Source organism: Tamandua tetradactyla, chromosome 6 (assembly GCF_023851605.1).
Source record: "Tamandua tetradactyla isolate mTamTet1 chromosome 6, mTamTet1.pri, whole genome shotgun sequence".
NCBI lineage: Eukaryota > Metazoa > Chordata > Mammalia > Pilosa > Myrmecophagidae > Tamandua > Tamandua tetradactyla.
This window is the reverse complement of record NC_135332.1, coordinates 134,548,845-134,572,088: the sequence shown is the minus strand read 5'-3', so window position 1 is coordinate 134,572,088 and position 23,244 is coordinate 134,548,845. Positions and strand designations below refer to the sequence as shown.

At 33.8% G+C, this 23,244-nt stretch overlaps 1 protein-coding gene across 2 annotated transcripts; it reads right to left on the bottom strand.

Moving 5' to 3' along the window:
- Positions 1 to 2,899: 2,899 nt before the first annotated feature.
- On the bottom strand, positions 2,900 to 22,407 carry OTUD6B (OTU deubiquitinase 6B). 2 transcript variants are annotated; one of them, XM_077167177.1, is made up of 7 exons: positions 22,146 to 22,407; positions 21,387 to 21,538; positions 19,430 to 19,510; positions 14,535 to 14,847; positions 8,850 to 8,911; positions 6,325 to 6,431; positions 2,908 to 5,499 (listed from the first exon to the last, which is right to left on the bottom strand). In XM_077167177.1, the coding sequence occupies exons 1-7, from the start codon at positions 22,318 to 22,320 to the stop codon at positions 5,415 to 5,417; spliced, it is 975 nt and encodes a 324-aa protein (XP_077023292.1). In that variant the 5' UTR covers positions 22,321 to 22,407; the 3' UTR covers positions 2,908 to 5,414. The 2 variants fall into 2 exon arrangements, with proteins under 2 accessions (XP_077023293.1, XP_077023292.1); XM_077167178.1 differs by lacking the exons at positions 19,430 to 19,510; positions 21,387 to 21,538; positions 22,146 to 22,407 and adding an exon at positions 16,474 to 16,604 and having other exon boundaries at positions 2,900 to 5,499.
- Between the last annotated feature and the right edge of the window lie 837 nt (positions 22,408 to 23,244).

Sequence of the window (23,244 nt, the reverse complement as noted above, 5' to 3'; positions counted from 1 at the left end):
ACCCACAGCTAATATCATCCTCAATGGGGAAAAATTGAAAACTTTCCCCCTAAGATCAGGAACAAGACAAGGATGTCCACTATCACCACTATTATTCAACATTGTGTTGGAGGTTCTAGCCAGAGCAATTAGACAAGAAAAAGAAATACAAGGCATCAAAATTGGAAAGGAAGAAGTAAAACTATCACTGTTTGCAGACGATATGATACTATACGTCGAAAACCCGGAAAAATCCACAACAAAACTACTAGAGCTAATAAATGAGTACAGCAAAGTAGCAGGTTACAAGATCAACATTCAAAAATCTGTAGCATTTCTATACACTAGTAATGAACAAGCTGAGGGGGAAATCAAGAAACAAATCCCATTTACAATTGCAACTAAAAGAATAAAATACCTAGGAATAAATTTAACTAAAGAGACAAAAAACCTATATAAAGAAAACTACAAAAAACTGCTAAAAGAAATCACAGAAGACCTAAATAGATGGAAGGGCATACCGTGTTCATGGATTGGAAGACTAAATATAGTTAAGATGTCAATCCTACCTAAATTGATTTATAGATTCAATGCAATACCAATCAAAATCCCAACAACTTATTTTTCAGAAATAGAAAAACCAATAAGCAAATTTATCTGGAAGGGCAGGGTGCCCCGAATTGCTAAAAGCATCTTGAGGAAAAAAAACGAAGCTGGAGGTCTCGCGCTGCCTGACTTTAAGGCATATTATGAAGCCACAGTGGTCAAAACAGCATGGTATTGGCATAAAGATAGATATATCGACCAATGGAATCGAATAGAGTGCTCAGATATAGACCCTCTCATCTATGGACATTTGATCTTTGATAAGGCAGTCAAGCCAACTCACCTGGGACAGAGCAGTCTTTTCAATAAATGGTGCCTAGAGAACTGGATATCCATATGCAAAAGAATGAAAGAAGACCCATATCTCACACCCTATACAAAAGTTAACTCAAAATGGATCAAAGATCTAAACATTAGGTCTAAGACCATAAAACAGTTAGAGGAAAATGTTGGGAGATATCTTATGGATCTTACAACTGGAGGTGGTTTTATGGACCTTAAACCTAAAGCAAGAGCACTGAAGAAGGAAATAAATAAATGGGAACTCCTCAAAATTAAACACTTTTGTGCATCAAAGAACTTCATCAAGAAAGTAGAAAGACAGCCTTCACAATGGGAGACAATATTTGGAAATGATATATCAGATAAAGGTCTAGTATCCAGAATTTATAAAGAGATTGTTCAACTCAACAACAAAAAGACAGCCAACCCAATTACAAAATGGGAAAAAGACTTGAACAGACACCTATCAGAAGAGGAAATACAAATGGCCAAAAGACACATGAAGAGATGCTCAATGTCCCTGGCCATTAGAGAAATGCAAATCAAAACCACAATGAGATATCATCTCACACCCACCAGAATGGCCATTATCAACAAAACAGAAAATGACAAGTGCTGGAGAGGATGTGGAGAAAGAGGCACACTTATCCACTGTTGGTGGGAATGTCAAAGGGTGCAACCACTGTGGAAGGCAGTTTGGCGGTTCCTCAAAAAGCTGAATATAGAATTGCCATACGACCCAGCAATACCATTGCTGGGAATATACTCAAAGGACTTAAGGGCAAAGACACAAACGGACATTTGCACACCAATGTTTATAGCAGCGTTATTTACAATTGCAAAGAGATGGAAACAGCCGAAATCTCCATCAACAGAAGAGTGGCTAAACAAACTGTGGTATATACATACGATGGAATACTATGCAGCTTTAAGACAGGATAAACTTATGAAGCATGTAATAACATGGATGGACCTAGAGAACATTATGCTGAGTGAGTCTAGCCAAAAACTAAAGGACAAATACTGTATGGTCCCACTGATGTGAACAGACATTCGAGAATAAACTTGGAATATGTCCTTGGTAACAGAGTCCAGCAGGAGTTAGAAACAGGGTAAGATAATGGGTAATTGGAGCTGAAGGGATGCAGACTGTGCAACAGGACTAGATACAAAAACTCAAAAATGGACAGCACAATAATACCTAATTGTAAAGTAATCATGTTAAAACACTGAATGAAGCTGCATCTGAGCTATAGGTTTTTGTTTTGTTTTGTTTTGTTTTGTTTTGATTTTACTATTATTACTTTTATTTTTTTCTCTATATTAACATTCTATATCTTTTTCGGTTATGTTGCTAATTCTTCTAAACCAATGCATATGTACTAAGAAATGATGATCATGCATCTATGTGATGATGTTAAGAATTAATGATTGCATATGTAGAATGGTATGATCTCTAAATGTTGGGTTAATTTCTTTTTTTCCGTTAATTAAAAAAAAAAAAAAAAGAGAAGGGATACAGACTGTACAACGGGACTGGATATAAAAACTCAGAAATGGACAGCACAATACTACCCAATTGTAATGCAATTATGTTAAAACACTGAATGAAGCTGCATGTGAGGTATAGGTTTTTTGTTTTTGTTTTTGTGTTTTTTGTTTTGTTTTGTTTTGTTTTCTTTCTATTATTGTTTTAATTCTTATTCTGGTGTCTTTTTATTTCTTTTTCTAAATCGATGCAAATGTACTAAGAAATGATGAATATGCAACTATGTGATGTTATTAAGAATTACTGATTGTACATGTAGATTGGAATGATTTCTAATTGTTTCGTTAATTCTTTTTTTAATTAATAAAAAAAAATTTAAAAAAAGATGAAGGAAAATTATTTTAAAACAAGACTTAAGATAGAAGAATCAAGTTGTACACATAAGAGACAGAAAAACTACTTGTATTTATTCAATAAAAGTATTAAACAGTATGAAATTATCCATTAGATTCTCAGAAAATCAACCCATCTACTCCTTCAGCTAGTTCATCTCAACCTGCACCAGGAAACAACAATTGTGTGCCAACATTAATTTGCAAAAACATCGTTTTTTTACAATTTCGTATTCTAGCACACAAATGTTTACTCGTTTTTATTTTCTTCTTTAACATTCAGGAAGTCAGAATATTCTAATTCATTTGCCCTAAATAAACCTTCACTACTCTAAAAGGTTCTAAAGCTTCTACCTAATTTCTAAGAACCATGGTTTAAATGGCTATTACTTTATTATTTCACTCAATTCTGTCTGGGCATAAATGCTATGCTTTTATATTTATCCCAAATCTCTTAAATGTTAATAGTCTGTGATTGCATTATTCTCAATTACATGCCAGGACAAAACAAAGGCTGGCCAAAATCCTGAAGCAAAATGAGTTTTCTGTTTCTAAATTCTAAAATTGTTAAAAGAATGACAATTTGAACAAAAAATGTTGATTTAATTCATTCATCTTTTATTCATCTTTTGGCAAACATCAGATGTGAGCAAAATTATATAACTCACCATAATTACACATACTCTTTTGCTTTATACAAGTTGTAAACATATTAAAGTGGATAAAATTCCTGTCTAAAGACATTTTCCACAAATCTGACATACAGTTTATTAAAAGTTAGGACAAAAGAAAGCTTATGAAATTTCATTAGATCATCATCATACAGCAAACTAAATTAGTATATGCTGCTTTTAAATTAACATCTGCCGTTTTTTAAAAGACTTCAATTTTAAGTTATAGTTAAAATTACGTTTATCTGAAGTTTTATGAAATAACAGAAGCCAACCATACAAATCTTGTTCATAACCATCAGTCATTTCATTTAAAAATTAAAAAATAATAAAAATAAAAAACCCATAGCCAAGAAAATTCTACTCCATTTGCAATAAAAAAGCATAGCTTCCAATAAATTATTTTTGAGTATTTTAGATGTAAATGGATTTCATAATAACTAGGTTTTATGACAAGCTGTTTATATTACTTCTTTATGCTTATATTTTAAAAAGTAACATTATTTCAAAATAAAATGAAGGCATTTAGTATTCTACAATTTCATCCTTTTATAATTTCAGATCCCAAACATATTCAAATTATAATTACAAAACTGGCAGCATTCTGAATATAGTTTGTTTGGCAGGCAGAAGGCTTTCTAAACTTTTGAATTGGAATGCCTTCACGTAGGGTTTGCTCGTTCTAGCTGACCAGTCTCTAGCAGCTTCCCATATCTGTTACCTGGGCATGTGAGACTGACACCCTGTTTTATATATTAAAGCCCTATTTTTACTTTTAAAAATTAATTGCATTCATAGAACAAAAATTCAAATGTTATAAACTTGAAGCTAAATCTTACTAGTTATATTTCTACTCTGGGAAAAACAGGTCAAACAAAAAGGTCTCATTTTCAGACATATATCATTCCTTACATAACAAATTAACAGGCATGCTTGTATATGCAGATATGTTCTTCACAAAGAATACTGCTATGAGTAACCTGAAATCTGAGCTGGATAAATCATCCACCCCCAAAACTATTTGGTCTTGGATCCAAACAGTGGATTTCAAATTAATACATACATGCAACATAAAAATTTTCAAATATTTGAGTTAAATGTGACCTTGGACCCCTTTCCATTGCTACTCCTTCAACTTGTACAAGGGAGAGAAAAGAAAGGCCACAAACTGTTTCTTAGTAGAAAAGGCTGTAAGGAAAGCAAACCAGCTGAGTAGTGACAAGGACAACATAAAGAATATAAAAATTTGTGGAATTCAGTTAAAGTTTAAGAAATGGCAAGGAATAACTAATGATTTAGAAAGACACAATTATTTGTTGGATCTTTGTAAAGGATACACAAATAAAAGGCCAAATGCTAGTTCTTTAGAGGTTTAATTCTGAAATGCAACACCTACCTACCTTTGAATTTGCCTTTCTTTAAACTTAACTGTTTCCCGTCTCAACAAATATTTTTAAATTCTTAATTATTAAAGCAAGCTTCTTAGCTGTATTTTGATGGGGTTATATAAAAAACTTTGTGGCATTTATCCAATCAACACGATGGTTACTGCGTTCAAATTTATTTATAAGTATTAATTTTACTATTACCATTACATTATTGCAATGAAGAAACTGAGCCAATTTACTTCTTCAGGAAATATTTCACTGAAATGGTTACTGAAAGCTTTTAGAAACAAGAAAAAAATTAAACTTTATTCCTACACAGAACAGAACGTCCAAGGTCCTATATTATTAAAAATATCAGTAACCCAGGTATTATTCTTATCTAAGAGTAGTGTTCTCCACAATGGAGTCACAAGTTGTTAAAATACCACTATGGAGACACTGGTCTTAAAGTTTATCTGATACATTTCTCAAAAACTTGCTAATAGCTTTACCATAAAACTGATTTAAGGTAGTTGTGTCTTTCAATAACATTGGAAACAATCCAGCACTTGGTATGAATACTCAAATCACATACTGTACTAAAACTAAATGTACAATGTTTTGTAAACTAGGAGCAATTTTCAGTAGCTGTGTGGCTCAACCGTGTAACAGAATTGTAATGTCCTCCTAAGCCATATGCATGTCTCATATATCTGAAATGAAGAAAGAAAGCAGTAGTTTTGATAAAAGTTTGATATAAATATAAGTTTATAATGTATATAAACACATAAATGTTCATTATGCATATAAAACCAAGCACTCTGAATGAATCACTACACAGGGGTATCATTCAATAGACTACACCATATTACTTAAAAGTTCAACACTATCTGAATAACATCAGCAGCCAGCAAGATTTGGTTCAATAATTGCTGAATTTAAGTCAGATATAACACAATCACTGCAGGAAAAAAGAAAAGTTGAGACACTGAATACTCAGTAAGTTAAAATATTACCTAAATTCAAGTCATTAATGACTACCTGAGAAGATTTAACTAAAAAATACCTAAGCCAATAACAGCAAAACATGTACACACTATTTCAGAGATTTCTTGGTTCAAAATCTGAAGAAAACAATTTCTAAAGAATAAATAATAAGGAAAATAAATATATTTTAACTTTTACATTTGGTGAGGTTTTTATTATTGTTAATGTTAAACCAGGAAAATATATGAACAAGAGCTGAAACTTTGTAATCTTCAGAGAGACTTTATTCTTGGCTCATACACGATAAATCACTACAGGTACAAAAAGGTGATTTGCCTAAATCACCTATTTTGATAATGCTTTCTAATTCTATAATTATTTTTAACATAAAAGAAGCATAATTAATATTTATCTGAAGACATTTTTGATTAATAAATACATATAAACTAAAATCTTTATATTACCTTATATTTATATTACCTTATAAATCTTTAGATTACCTTTTCTTTTAATAATGAAAAATAAAACAGGAAAAAATTCTAGGTACTTACACAAGTATTAATGGGTTTTTTGAATATTCTTCACCAACTATTATAGGAGGAGAATCTGCCTGTATTACCTCTATTGGTGTTTGTAAAATATGAGACAGTGCTCTTAGCTTCAGGGGAAAAAATACATATACGTTAGTAAAGAAAATTAAAATGTATACCCAATTCTAATCATTAACTTCTGAAGTAAGCAGGAACAGGGCAACGAGTCAGAACAGCAACTGTGCTTTATCAGTTTATCAGATAAAACTGTGTGTTTACCACCCTATACCAAGGAGTCCAGTACATAAAAGATATTTGTTGAATAAACAAATATTTATTAAATCAAACAGAAGTTTCTCAAGCCTTGGCTTACCATACAACAATTATAAATATCATTTAAAAACATTAATGCCTTAATTTATTAAATGGAACAAAGGACAGTTCATTTTACTAGTATCTTTACATTTGAATATGTTTGAAACTTTCCATAATAAGATTTTTAAAATGCCATCAATCAACCAGACCAAATAAATTACAATTTGAGGTAAAGTCTTGGGAAAACAACAATACTTTTTAGATGATTCTATTGAACTTTCTAATGTACAGTATAATTCAAATACATTCCAGTATTGAGAACCACTGCTCTATAAATATCAAGGTACAACTGGAATGAAATATATATATATATATGAACTATACTATATTTTCAAGGAATTTTCATCTGGTTAACATAAATATGTAACTTAACACACTATAAACCTAGAACTTACAACCTGATGAATAATGGTTAATAATAAATACTGATACTAACATTTTTTAGACTTATATATGACTGAGCACTCCAAGCACTTTGTGTGTACTAATTCACTGAATCCTTACTATAACCTCCTGGTTAGGTACTACTGTTAGGCTCATTTTAAAGACCTAGAATCCGAGGCAGAGAAAGGCTAAGAGGCTTACCTGAAGTCAAGCATGAGGAAATAAAATGACCTGCTACTGCACTGAGGATGTATAACTCTAGAGCCCAACCTCAAAACCAAATTAATCATTAGCAGTCTTCAAAGACAGGGATTTTTGATCTATGTATTGCCCAACAGGAACATCTAAAAGAACATTTTTAAAAAGCTAGCATGGAATGGAGGCTGGTAAGCAAGCTCTGGAAATCCTAACATCCATTCTAAGTCTCAGTAAATATATGAAAATATTTTCCTCAATAAATTAAATATACTTCATTGTGAAAACAGCAATTATTATTTCCATTTAATTTGCAGATAAACAATTTATAATAAATGTTCTTCAGACGATGTTTTAAAAGCCTCCTCTCAATTTAAAAAAAAATCTGCTTAAGTCTCTAATATTTACATTGTGACCCTTACAGGAAAGACCAAGCATCTTTACTCCTAATATAAGTCACAAAGCCTCTCTGAAAACTTGCTGAGAGTTTCAGAGATCCAAGACAGACATATAAAACAAATGGACACAGTTCCCTCTGGTGGCTCAGAAGAGGTACAAATATAGCATTTCTAAGAAAAAAAGATTTTTAAGGAAGCATTCACGCCTTATCTTCAAAAATAAGATTCTTGAGAAGAAATATTCAGCGCTCAAAACTATTTAAAATGGCCAGCCATCATTATACAATATTATTAGTAATAACTACGTTAGATTCATCCATTCAGCACTTACGCTTACAAAGTTGTATGCCTGCATTGTTGCCTTATTTATTGTTCACAAATGCTCTACAGAGTATGCTTAGGGGTTTTATTATCACCGTTCAGTACTTAAGATACGAGTTCAGGAGGCTGGCTGATTTCTCAAAGGTTACAATACTGAGACGCGGAAAGAAAAAGAAAAGTCAGGTTCTGAACCTAGGATTTGACCTCTTATCCTTTGCCTTTCTAATATACCAGGGCTGCCTCATCACCACTTAAACTTAGTTGTTTTGTTTGTTTTAATGAAACAAAGTTAACAGTAAGATAAATAATTACAACTAAAAAGAAATCCTGATGTGTCTCTAAAAGTGACTGAACATACTATTTTCTTACATTTAATTTTAATGTATCTAATACTGCTTAACTAGAAATTCAAAACGTGATTGACCTGTAATTTCACATAGAATATCTTTTCTATTTCTGATGTAACAGAAATATTAGTTTCCAATAGTGATTTCATTAGCTGAACCACTAGGTAAATTTTGCTATACTTGAGTAAAATCTTCACTTTCTTAGGAATTTATATATATTGCCAACAGTAGTATCACAAAAGGAAGACTTAAGCAGAGACAACACCAGGGCTCGCAGCACACAGATCTGCCAGCGCACTATTTAAAAATGAAATAATGTTTCACTTCCCTAAGGTACATACTTTTAATTAAAGGCCTAAAAACGTTAACTCCCTATTTCAATGCTTTGGTAGTAGAGAAAATAGCAAATATATGAGGAAAAGGAACCTTCAAAGAGAAACTGGGATCATCTGAAAAACATGTCTGAAAACTACAGATGGAATTTAGAAATAATTTGAGAATCCAATCACTATAATTACAAACTTACCTCAAGCTGACCTCCCCAAGCAGCTGTGTTTACAATATCGTTACAGTACTTTCCAAACTCTTCTGTAAAGAGAACAGATCAGAACATGCACTTAATACATTTCAAATTCATATTACAAGATCCCTTTTATAGCTCCCACTTCTTTCTTCTCTACCAGCACCCTCCAAAATTTAATCTACTTTCCAGATTCTTATGTAACTCTCCCCAACTTTCTACCACCTTTTCAAGAACTAAATAATCTTATTTCTGAAGCCCAGGGACCTAAAAAACCTATTTCTCTCTTTTTATTACAATTACCTCCAAAATTGTCACTATATTCACCATCTTGCCATGTAGCCCATGAAGCCCAAACCTGTATCCCATATACAGTGAAAAACTAAAACATGTAGTCTCTATATATTACGGTTTACCTTAAGATACTATAAGACATGTGAGAAGAGAGGTATAAGACCTAATCACATTTAATAGAGCAAGTTAAAGTGGGCAACAAACACCCTCTTAGGAGAAAGGGGAAGCATTATGCATCGAGGGCCTAACACAGCTGGAAGAATATGAACTGTGTTTACCTCATTCACTGTTACAGCCCCATGCTCAGAACAGTATCCAGAATAGTGCTCAGCACAGTGGCCTGCAATAATACTGACTGGGTGAATAAGAGTAACTCAATCTTTTGTCTTTTTCTCTGCCACTTCCCCTTGATTTCCCTACAACTGGCAGAATGGCAGAGTTTCAATGATTTAGTAATCACTTCTGGAGACAAATTATAGTAGAGTCATTTATCATGTTACTTACACAATATCGAGATCTATGGAAAAATGTTTCATGTGCCATAGCAAATTTTGGTTATTTAGAAAATGACAATGACCAAAAAGAGCAAGAGTTGTGTTAATATTTCCAGCATTACATCTATGAGAAATTAGTTGGCTTCAGAAGTAGATATGCCCACAGTCATACCTGGGATCTGTTAATAGATAGCTTAGGCCACAGACACCACAGGTGGCCCAATTCACTGCCATTGCTCCTTCTTATCCATTCTGTATCATACTTAAACATCTTTCCATGGAGTGTAAACTCAGAGGGAAGTAATCCTTAACCTTTCCTCTCCCCAACCTATCTGCACCAAATGACTTCCTCCCAATGGATACTGCCACACCTGCTACCTATTCTCAAGAACTATCTTTGCTCTATTCCATCCCTTATTCTCCCCAAAACTCTTTCATATTTTTTTTACTTGTTCTCCTCCCTCATTCACTAGTTCATTATATTAAGCCCAGGACATCTGCTTTTACCAAATCTATATGCAATGGTCATATACCAATACATTGAACCTATTTTTAAAGTATATTTAAAGAAATGCATTTGTCTGTATCTTTGGAAGGAAATCCCTATATTCATAAACACCAATAAAACAGTGATTTAATGGGCCCATGAATGAAATCCTGAAGAAAGCTGTAGATATTCTATCCCCTCCTCCTTACCCACCTCTGATCAAAGTAACACATGCACAATTTTCCCAACAATTTCCATATGTTCAAATTCTAAACATGATTAGAATTCTTACTACAATACAGTTTTTAATCCCAAGGGTTAACTTTATTGTGCTTACTTCCAGAAAAGATTTTGCTTCTAAACTAACAAAGAGTTATTTATAACTTACAAGATTTATTTTGTAAATAAAAATATATTTACAAAAATATCAGTGCTACTTTTTGATGTTAACTTGTATAACTATGGTATGATAGTAAGGCATACTATTCCAAAGCAATAAAAATATTAAGTTTGTGCTAATCAATTTATGTTGCATCCTAGAAAAACTCAGTAACAGCTTATTTGCTAATTCAGTGGGAGAACAGCAGATGCTTTAAAAGTTGCCTGGCACATAATCAATAGCCAATAAATAGTACCCTTTATTTTTTTAATGGTTATATATGTTGGTCTGTGTTGTATTCTCACTGAGAAGAGAGAGAAAAGGATAAGAGTAGTGGGAAACTACTTAATAATTAAAGGTCATTAAAATTAGTCATTTAAAGGCAATAACTGAACATGAAATTTAGTACCAAACATGTCAACAGCTAAGGTAAAAATGAAATAATTAAGGGGAACAACTAAATATAAATTATCAGGAAAAATGAAAGAACACGACTCTATACAAATAATAGGCAGGTAAGGGAGAAGGGAGATCCCTTCCTTATGGTAGAACGTCAAATGTTAAGTAGTAAATGTGGGAGGAGTGTTAGAGTTTTTGGTAAAACCAAAACGACAAATGTTCTATTGAAGAAAAAAGGGAGTAGGGGAAAAAGTTTTGTATTCTTCAAAAATATCAATACCATGAAAGAAAAAAAAAGCCTGTAGAAATATCCCAGAATAAATTAGACCAAAGTAAGATACCTGATCCTAAACCAGATCCTGTACTAGAGGAAGAAAAATGCTTATAAAGGACACTATTGGGTCATTTGACAAAATTGGAATATGGACAACAGGTTAAAGTATGTATCAATGCTAAATTTACTTTAGGTGGTAACTAGGCTATGACAATTTAAGAGAATATTTTTATGTTTAGGAAATATTCACTGAAGTATTTAGAAGTATAGGCATAATGTATAGAAGTTACTTTCAAATGTACTGAAATGTCTTTTTATTGATAGAACTACCAGCAAAAAGAGACAGACAAAATAAACATGGCTGCAAACTATGAAGAAATATAAGCATAAGCTGGCAATTTCTTGAAAAACAATTTGGTAATGAATCAAATCTAAAAGTTTGAATTTGAGCCAGTAATTCTGCTTCTAGAAATATAATTTAAGTATTCAAAGGTACTATCAGAGATTTTCAGGAATAAAAAAAGCAATTTATAAAAATAAAAAACAAAAGCTGGAACAGAAATAGTTAAATTATAGTACAGCCATAAGATGAAAAATCATATAATCATTAAAAATCAAATTTTAAAATAATGTTAATGACATGTATACAATAGAGTAAAATGGTGAAATCACATTCAATACATTGCTGACTTTATGTTATAATAAAATGTGGTTATCTCTAAGACTCTAAGTGGCTTTTCTTTACATTTATCTGTATTATCCATATTTTTGTATTATTAAATACATTTTTAAAAAACCTCTCATCATAAGTAATGCTTATTCCATGTAGACATTGTACACAAGTACATCTTCTCATTTAATCTTTCTAATTACTCCATTTGAGACAAGAATGATTAAGTTTATTAAAAAGGTAAGAGAAACACAAAGAATCAAAAAATATCAGTAAATTATTATATAAACAGTTATTAAATCCATGATTTGAACCCAGGTCTGACTTCAAAGTCTATGCTTTTTATCATTATGTTATATAACTCAAGAAGGGACAAAAGAGAAGAAATTAAATTAATTATAGATTAAACAGATTTGGGGGCTAAGGTTACAGGTAAAAACTGAAAATGCTGCTAAAAGCTTTTAGTTTAGAGGAATGGGTATGTACCACAGACCATGGAATATAAAAAAGAAACTGGATTTTATTTCACTCACTTGTTTGTTTTTGGTGAACTAATTACCTGAAGTATGCAAATATATTCTTCAATTTAGGAAAGGCAAAGTCTGAAATGAGAATAAAATCATTCTGAAATAGACAACTAGCAGGTATAATTATCAGGCCGAACAGGCACAGAAAATACAGGTTTTAGGGAAGAGAGGAGATCATAAGACTATTTTGAGCAGTGGTTCTCAAATTTCAGCAAGCATCAGAATCACTGGGGAGGCATACACAGATCACTCGGCCCAAGCCTGAGTTTCTGATTTAGTAGTCTGGGATGGGGCCCGAGAATTTTATTTCTAACAGGTTCCCAGTTGATGCTGCTGCTGCTCTGGGGGACTACACTGAGAACCACTGATCTAGAGAAGAGGTTCTAAAGTTTAGCTGAAAGTAAATCACTTGGGAGCTGTAAAAAATCAGAATCTCCAGGGACCCAAGAATTAGTATTTTTTTAAAAGCTTCACATAATGATTCCAAAGCACAGTCACCGAGAACCAACGGTCTGAAGTGGGAAAAAAAAAAATTGGACTAAATAAAAGAATTCTTGGTTAACTTTAAGGACTCCAAACTCCATGTCCAAGAGGACAGTATCGTCTTAATTTTGTTTTGCTTTTGCCATTTTATACTTGAATTTCTAATCATTTCTGTCATTGCTGACAGAGTCAGTCAATCATTTCTCTTGTGCAGGATAAAACTTACCAGCTGTTAGATTAAAACAATTTCTTGGTGAGAAATAGCTGGGATTGCCAGACTGCCATTCCAAATTTGACGAAGTAGCTGTATTTTTATCTGTTTTCTGTATTGGGGTCTGCATACCATGTTATTCGAAAAGGGGATTTGACTGCTTAAGAAAAATGTTGGAAAACCACTGACCTGAATGAAACAAGGCTACCATTTTATACATCTGGAACCCTGAGCGTGGACTGACGAGATATATGTAACTGGTCTTCTATATTGTAAATTCATCATCAGTTTTCCTTAAATGACCTTTCTGCATTCAGACTTCCCTGTATATTAACCATCCCTTCTCCCCATCAGATAATCTAAAACACTGCATTAATCCCAATTCCATAATAATAAATCATAACATTAACTCCCATTCCATACTAAATTCTCTGAAATTCCTTGAAATATTAATCAGGTATTCTTTTAATGAATTAACAGTAACGTTGTTACTCAGTCTTGCAAACCATCACTTTCCTTTTCAGCCTTATTTCAAGGACAGATTTCTCTATTTCCTTCTTAGGGCTTTTCTGTCTTCATTTCTCAAAACATATTAAAACAAAAATCTTCATTTGAAACAGCATTCCCTTAAATCACGTTTATTCACTGCTATCCAATTCTATTGTTTTCTTAAGTAAATAATTCATAATGGCCCAAATTACTGTCTGGTTAAAAAATATCTGCAGATCTAATTACAGGTCTACCTTCTGTCTTCTCATGAAAACTCATCTCTGCCCAGGGAACAAAATTTAACTAAATTTATCAGTCAATTGCCCCTAATGCTGAGTCTCCAGGAACTTTCCTGCTATGTCCTAACACTTAAGTACAGTTAAACAATTCATATATACATGTGCCAAGAACTCAGATGATAATGTTATGCTTTTTTTTTTTAACCTTTCCATATATATTTTATTCTTAATTAGCAAAGATATTACAAAGAATAAGGTAGGCTATTAATTCATTTGCTTTTTTTTTTTTTGGGGGGGGGGGGGGGTACATGGTCCGGAAATTGAAACTGGGTCTCCCACATGGAAGGTGGGCATAACTCATTTGCTTTTGATTCTATGAAATCAAATTTTACTTGAATATTAATCTTCCTAATTACAGCTTATTGAGAAACTTCCAAAATAAAGGTTTAAGGAGAGTTTTTCTAAGCATTCTTGGTTTATGATGTTCAGACACCATATTTCCAGAGACTGGGCAAAGCTTAACTCCTTGTATGCATATCATTTTGTTAAATATTAGCTGATGAACATTTTTTTTTCAATAATAATGATGAGTATTCCCTTTTATCTTACATAAAGCAATGAATGTATTTATCTACAAAATGGAAAAGTACTTTAAAACAAGGATTATATGGATTTTCATATACTTGGTCCCAGGAAACACTTCAGTTAAGAACCACAAAAATAGAATAACGAAAAAATAAATTACCTGGAGTATATATATCTCCTGTATTTGGGTTTGTTAAAAATGGTAGAAAGTCTTCCACATGGTTCTGCATGTATTTAGAAGTTTGACTTCTTAAGGCAGCCACAGTCAGAGTGCATTCCTGCTCCTTCAACTGATCTTCAATGGCTCTATACATACAGTGGCCATCAGATGGAATCTGTTTAATTTCCAACTGTCTGGTCGCCAATATCTGAGCAAGTTTTTGACTTTCTACATGTCTGGCTCCAGATAAGTTCTCAATTTCAGCTTCAGCTATCCTTTCTTCTCGCTGCTTTTCCAACGCAGCTTTTTTTTCCTAAGAGGAAAATACAGGAATGTTAATTTTTAATAACCAAGGCTGATTCTCATTTTTTAAAGGGATGAAGATATAAGATTCTTAAAACTTGTTTGCCATTTTTTTTTTCTTTCGCCACAAGCATGCTCACATATATGAGATGAGTCATCTCACTCATCACTTGCAGAATTTTCTACACTGCTTTAAGAGCAAACTACTTACTCCTCTGGGTGTTCTCAGCACCTAGCATGTACTGAGACAGAGCCCTCAAATTTCTTTGAAGTCTATTTAAAAACTACATGACAAGTTTCTAAAAAGCTTACTTACTGATTTCAAATACTCTCTTAAGAGTGAATTATCCTAGGCCTTAAAACACATCATTAACATATTTAAGCTCAGGAAAAACAAGCTTAATTTATCACTCTACTAGTTAAGCACTATTATGCCAAAGCCTTTAGAAGGGTAGCAGTAGACACTATCTTTATCTAGCATAAAAAAAAAAGTTATACACACACACATACATTTAAAGTAACAAATAAAAAACATTCTTCTTTGTAAAAATATTAAATTACACATAGGCTAAAGTTCCCCCAAAGGAACAATGCTAATCCCAGGGACCTCTTCAGAAGTTTGATGTGTATTTATCTAGTCTTTCAAAAAATGTATTTTCATAAATGTAGATGTATTTGTACAAAATGTAGGGAACGTTTTTGAACAAAAAATGGTATCATACTTTACATTCCGCAACCTGATTTCTTATTCAAATGTTTTAAGAGATCGCCTCATGATAGCATTTGCAGGGAGAGGATTTGGAAAGGTCAAGAAGAGATCTGTGGCATGAAGAATAGACAGGAGGTGGGATGGAAGAGTTGAAGAAGGCAAAGAAAAAATTTCTAACAATTGGTCTAGCAAAGATCAAAGCCTAGAAAAGCTGTTTATTCGAGAAAAGTGATAAGAGATGAGGTTGGGGCAAAAGATAAGTATATAATTAATATATATTAAGTCTGAGCAGAGTTAAAAAAAACTATGAGGATACACATAAAATAGATGTAATGTTTTTTCCCTGGATGGTGGGACAGCATATAAGTTTTATTTTATCTTTGTGCTTTTCAGCATCTTTTTCATTCTCTACCATATATACATTTTACTTCTAATACTCAAGGTGGGTGCAGGATGCTTCTCATTGTCAGAGAATAAGATGTCAAACTAAATTTTACAAATCTTGCTACAGAATTTACCGTAAAGGAATGAGTAAACCAAGAAAAAGGGTAGCAAAAGGTAAAACTGCCCATGACCCTAGCTTTAATTCCTCCTTAGGACAGGGGAGATGAAAGAGAAGGCAAATTTCAATAAAATTTCATGCTACACACTAGTAATACATGCCTGTTATGTGCCATACTAGATGAACCAAAAGTGATTCCTAAGTTATCTGAATCAAAAGCAGTAACGTCTCCCTATTAAACTTAAGCCTATTTAAGTTTTGTGTCGACTCCAACCATGCCAGCACTAACACAGATACATTTTACTTCACTATATACCAACAACTGTGGATTACAGAGGCATTATATCTTAAAACACAAGATGGCACTATTACTTTATAAAAGAAGACTAAAAAACAGGTTCAGAGGGGAGAGGGAGGATAAGCACCTTAGACATCATCTAATCCAAAACCCCTCATTTTCCTCTTCTGAGGAAACAGCACGCAGTAAGATTTCCAAAGGCCATATAGCTGGTTAGAAGCAGAGCAGGGGCCAAGTACAACAGAGAGCTCCTTTTATCCAGGCACCTGAATCAGAATAAAAGTTGGGGCAGATGGCAGCTGGAGTTAATGATGTAATGTACTATTTCTTGGAAGAGTGGAATTTCATTCCATCTCCAAAACCATTTAAGCCTCCCCAATACTAATCCAATCATTTAATTTTCCCTCACACTTTGCTTCAGTATTGTGAAGCAACTGACTTTTGTCTCCAGGGCACTATGTAGGAAATCCATATCTTTTCCCAGCAGTGTCGTGTTTCCAAAGGCACCAGGCCACTTTGGTGTCTACAACCCTAGTACTAGACATAGAATGCTTCAATAATATTTTTTAAAATGTTTTTAAGATGAAAATAGCAAATAACTCATAAATGTACTGTTGGTTAAACTGGGGTCACAGTGATATTACCAATTTAGCAAAAAGAATTCTGAATAGGATCTTTTTTTCTTTCGGAGTGCATGGTCCAGGAATTGAACCCAGGTCTCCTGCATGGAAGGCGAGCGTTCTACCACTGAACCACCCATGCACCTCTCTGAATAGGATCTTGAGAGCTGAGTACTAGTTCTGGATTTGTATAAAACTTTCAGAATGCCACTGAGACTCTCCCTGGTCCTCAAATTTCTCATTAGTAAAATAATTAAATAGAACTAGATGTCATTCTAGTTCTCAAATATCATGTTTTTAGAATCCAGTTCTTCTAAGTTCTATATTGGACTCCTTCTACTATAACAAAGAGCTTTCACTGAAGTTCTCTGAATTAAATGAAGTACTCCTATGATGTTTTGATCAAAAATAAAAGGTTTGCTCTACAATATCCCACAACAAAAACACTCCTATAGTAAGTATGCATAAAGTTTTATGTTTTTTACCAGCGTTGTATCTTTCCCACATACAAACACCATCAGTTAGTTGGCTTTTTACTCCTTGATGCCTACGGCAAAAATAAAAGTTCTAAATAGTGTAATAATCAATTGTCCACACTGATTTCTGGTTCTATTTTCTTAAGTACTATAAACTTTTACTATTTTTTGTTCCTGGATTTCTTTAATATAACAAAGTAATAAGAAACTTTGGGCATCACTTTCTAGGTTATTTTCTCTGGCCAGTGTTCAAGTAGCTGACTATAATATGTTTTATTTTCTGAGCAGAAATTAAAACCTTTTTCAGCTATGCAGTATTTCAGGAAAAAAAAAACCAAAATGTTTGAGAAGACAAAGCAGTTTTATTTTTGTTTGCTTTGAGGCTTAAGGGTCCAGATGCAAATGAGTAAGTTTTGAAAAAGACACAAAGGAGCTATGTCCTTATGTCCTCAAAAACTAAATGCACTATCATAAAATCAATTATTCAGTAACAGAAATTGCAAAACATACTTTGTTATGTTATTGCCAAGCAAAAATTCTGTCTTTTGCTTTAGAACTATAGAAGCTAGATGACAAATCGGGAGATTATCACAAAAAGAATACATACATAGGTAGAGTTTAACAAGACAAATTCAAGTATACTGAAACCTAAATTCCATGATTCTATGAAATTCATAATAATAGTTACTCAAGAATAAAGTTTTATACAAGTATGAGAAATGTCTGACTATTCACAACTTAACCAAGTTTCAAACACAAGACTCTTAGCTTTTAACTTTTAGACTACAATTTTTAAGAGGCAAAGTGACAGTACTTAACATAATAAATAATACCACCAATTTTTTGAACCATTAGTTCTTCAGGTCTCATGTTAAGGGCTTTGGAAATAACATATTTAATATTCACAAAAACCCTATCAAGTAGGTATTACTTCCCCCCATTTTACAGACATGGAACAGAGACTTAAAGAGGTTAAGAATCTTAACCAGCAACAACAGGTAAGTGCAAGTATCGAAATTAAAACCCATTATCTGTCTGATGCTAATCTCCATGCTCTACTAAATTATAAATGTAACTAGTTTAAAAAGATAATTTTAATCTGAGAAAACTTCAAGTGTTAGTACATTAAGTTATACCTCTCTCTTTTTTTTATCACAGTGAAAGAGCCCTACTTATCCAATCTCATTCCAATAATTTTGATATCAAGAACCCTCTACTGCAACCAAAAGTTTCTTTATAGCATTCTGGTAATGTATTAGTTCATTTCTACATTTTTTTGTACATGCTGCTCCCTCCTACTTGGAATGGCCTATCGAGCAACATTTCCTTCAAATTATAACACATTATTTAATATTTAACATAATGAACTTTCTCTTTTCTCAATTGTCATAGTAATTAGCCATTTATATAGAGAATTTCATTCACCTAAATATCCTGTTTTCCGAACCATCTCAACATCGAGTTATTACAGTTAAGTTCAAAGTAATGTGGAAGTCCTAGGTTGAACAAGTAGTTCAACCATTGAATATCACGGTTCTTAGCCAAGGTTGTGCATCAGAACCACCTGAGCAATTTCTGAAAAACAAGTAAGTTTAGGCCCACAAACTGGACATTCCAAAGTAATAAGACTTGGATGAAGTCTGGGAAAATATATTTGTAAAATTATTCTTTGCACATTCCCATTCCATCCCCAGCCTACTAAGAGAACTACAAACTAGACATATTATTTTATTGCCTTAGACCTATTTTATTATCTATAAAAATGGGAATAAGAAATCCTATTCTACTCAATTACTGTCAGGACTAAATGAGATTTCATGTAAGCTGCCTAGTATACTATTTGGCAATATAGTGGGTGCCTAATAAATGTTAGTTCAGATACCTTGACAAGGAATGTCATCTTTTTTTTTTTTTTTAAATATACCCTTCCTATACACCTAAGAGCACACAATACTAACTTAAGTACTTGGTGATATGACTTTCATACCCGTCTCTTTTGTGCTTTTGATATCCGAGGCTGCTGATTCTCAAGAACCAAGTTTGAAATATTAACAGCAACAGAATCTATCTGAAGGAAACAAAAAGCATTAAAAGTTAATGAGCAGTACTTTTAAATTATTATTAAAAATTATAAATATATCTAATCTCACATTCAAAATCTGAGTAACAGGACTAGATACCTAATTAGATGACATGGTTTTATATCCTTTTCTCATTTTTCAAGGAGAATTTATCTGATTCCCTAGCAGCCTCTTTATTTCTCAAAGATATGCTCATCCCTGTATGATTTCCTTTCTTGGGATGTCTACTCCATTAACCTAAATACTGTATTTCCTGTGTCAATTCATTTAGCATTACACACTCCCTTCTTTGTTGATAGTACTTATTAGATATAGAAGGTCCTGGCAGAGGCCTTTCTCCATCCTAATTAATCAGAATCCAATGAGCACTGCTCCTTAACCCTATTAAGCACTTGAGCTTTTCCTGTTATTTCCCACATACAAACTATTAACTGCAGGCAGAAATTATATATAATTTATAATGCCATTAGCTATTACAACTTATCTTAGTATTCAAATGGTTATAATGTGTTTGTTAAAGTAAGGAAAAAATGCCAGATTTATAACTATCAGGATTAGCAGGTAGTATTTTATTACTACAATTGTTAAGTAAAGCTAGTTTTTAATATGACACAAATAAAACTTCTTGAGGCCTCTAACAAAGTCTTTAAAAGCTGTGTATAAAAGATCAAAATATCTTTGATTAGAACTTCAGAGAGTGATAATCAACTCTAGTGAAAATAGGATTCTTATGATTTTTTGAGGAATATGCCAAAATTTCAGTTATACTGATAATAGGAAAAACAGAAAGGAGTGCCTGAAAAAAAATAATGACACAAGAATTCAGATAGGGTTCAGAAAGTAAACAAGCTTAGGTTAATGGAAAAGGTAACAGCTAAAAGTAGAACAGAGGTTGTATTTTAACAGACAATATGTAGCGTAAAATAAAATTTAATTATACTAGGTAAGAGTCTACGTAGGTAAAAGAACTTCCCAACTATCAAAAGGAGAGGAAGTTTGTGGAATCTATGATTTTGATATTCAAAACCATGCAATAAACCACTGCAATATACAAAAAAAATAGCAAAATTCTGTATACACACCCTTGAGTAAGAAAGCTCTTATTTAAAAATTCTGGCTCCAGAATTTAATAGCTGTATGACTTCGAGATAAAATTCTTAACCTCTCTAGCCTGTTTTGGGTTTGAAAATAGGAGTAACAACACTTACCTCATTGACAATAACTCACAGTGAGTTACCATGAGGATTAAATGAGACAATGCACGTAGCATGAAGTATTTGGCAACACAATACATATTGCCTATCGTGGTAAAATAATATTAGTTAAAATGATGAAAATTAGCATGCTCCAATTTACCCAAGAAACATCAGGAAAAATTCATTCGTTAAAACTTGTTTATAAAGTGCTTTTATAATTTAAAAAAGACTGCACATTTTTTGGTCCCATTTGATTCTTATAAAAACTTGTACTTAGATAGCAAAACAATTTTATCACCATACTGTATGAGAGGAAAATTATGCTCAGGAAGGCTAACTTTGACAGGGGTTAAAATCCCATTAAGTGGCAATTCTGGGACTGATATTACAACTTTCATTCAGGGAAGCTTCCTCTAATTCACTTTATCAATCTGTTCATCTTTCGGGGGTAGTAAATAGGCAAAGAAGTGTACTTTTTTTGCTGTTCTTCAGTACAAAAACATACTACTGTGTAAACCTAGTCACAAAAATATTAATGAAAGATGATGTCATGAGTATGACTGACTTTATTTCCCTATCATTTTTATGATTTTATGTAGCAAACAATTTAACAGAAGTGGGTGATTATATAAATGCTATAGGCAAAGGCAAACATTATTTCACATACCTTATTTTCCTTAGAAGTGAGCTTCAATTGCTCCAATTCTTCTTTATGTTTTTGTTCCATTTCTGCCTCCAATTTAGCAACATCTTCAATGAGTTGCTTCCTTCTCTTTTTGTCATTTTTGGGAACAGCATTCTTCATACCCTGAATTTTGGCTGAAAAGCCAGCCAAATCATTAAGTCAGAGACCCAGGAGTGAGAAAACATGAGGAGCAGAAACAATCAAGAAATGGTAAGGAGAGAATACAGAAAAAGTAGCTATGAAAACAAGAGTCATTACATAACTATTAGAATGCAACAGAAAAGGTTCCAGATGAAGCTGAGACCCAGAGTCCCCAAAGAAAATTCATTAACATCTAAAGCATCTGATGAGGCAGGAGAAAGAAAAGGAAAAGAATGAAGCAGGTTTTAAATCTTTCAAGTATCTCTTCTTGAGCCCTCAGAATTGTTGAGGCATTTCAAAATGCACCAAGGGTCGGTAACCGGGGCTGGACTGGGAAAAAGGTGGAGGGACTTTTAGGTATAGGACTGTAGCTTGGAAGTGTTTTCACTTAAAACTTGGGCGGCGGCGCAGGGTAGGAGGCTTACGGCGGAGCTGAGAACAGTAAGCTTCAGAAGCTCCGGCGATCAAGGGGCTACCAGTGCAAGGAAGAGGGAGAGAAGACGCCACGTGCTACTTGGGGGAAGTCTAGGTCGACCCAGACCCTTCACCCTTCAAGACTCCTTTGGTCCCCGCAACTTCTAGGTTCCCACTCCCCCTCACCTTGCAACTCCTTCTTCTCTTTGCGATGTCTTCGCAACAGCTGTTCTTCCTCGTCAAGTTCCTCCGTCAAGACGGACTCCATGACCACCCGATAACCAAGCACCAGCTCTGGAACAAACCTGCACCACGGGGCAGCGGACACCTCCCACCCCTCAACCCTCACCCTGGGCGCCATTGGCCGGGGATGGGGTCCCCCCGCCTTTAAGGCGGTTCCGGAACTAAGACGCGCCAGTTGAGTGCCAGGAGAAAGGAGAATGGTACCGCGCATGCGCAACAAGGGGCTTCCGGCACCCTGAGCAGGCGGGGTGGCGGGGGAAGGTGCGCAACGGCACGCGGGGCGTGGATTACTGCGGAATTTGCTGCCTCGCGATTGACTAGCTCGCTCGAGCCCCTTCACCAACAAAGCTACGCGCCAGGCTATTGGCCCGGTGGTAGGGCGCGTGGAGATGACGTAAGAGCCAAGTTCGCGATCCCTTTCTTTCTTTTCTCCGTGCTCGGAAGAGGTTCTTTAGAAATATTTGGTCCCAATTCCTGCAGAGCTGTTGAAAAGGTAGGAAATAAAAAAATAGGTCGTTAGAACAAAAACCTTCGATAATTATCTATGGGAATATTTGGCCTGAATCAGTCAAACTGTAAGAAATTACGTCCTACTTAAGTAATACCGCAGTTCAGAAGGAAGCAGCTACATTTCGCCTCTTGAAATGGATATAGTGATGCAAACAGAAGATACAGTAACGAGTGTGTTTCTTGCTGTATATCAACTTAAAGAGGAATGGACAACAGAGGCCACCCAGAACTCACGAAAAATGTCATGGAGTTGAAACATATAACGAATAGATTCTCAAGTCAAAATTACGAAGGATCATACAGGAATAAGCAAATTGGCTCCGACACAAAATCGAGTTACTGAAAGTAAATACAAAACAAGAGAAAGTCTCAAGGAATGCAGAAATAAAGGTAAAAGAAATCAAGATTTACATTTCGAGGATAAAGAAAAAGGTTCTACAGATATCCAGATAGAGAAAGCAGGTTACCTATAAAGGAGCAAAAATCAGGCTGACCCCAGATTTTTCTCTTGCAACAGTAAGTGCGAGAAGAC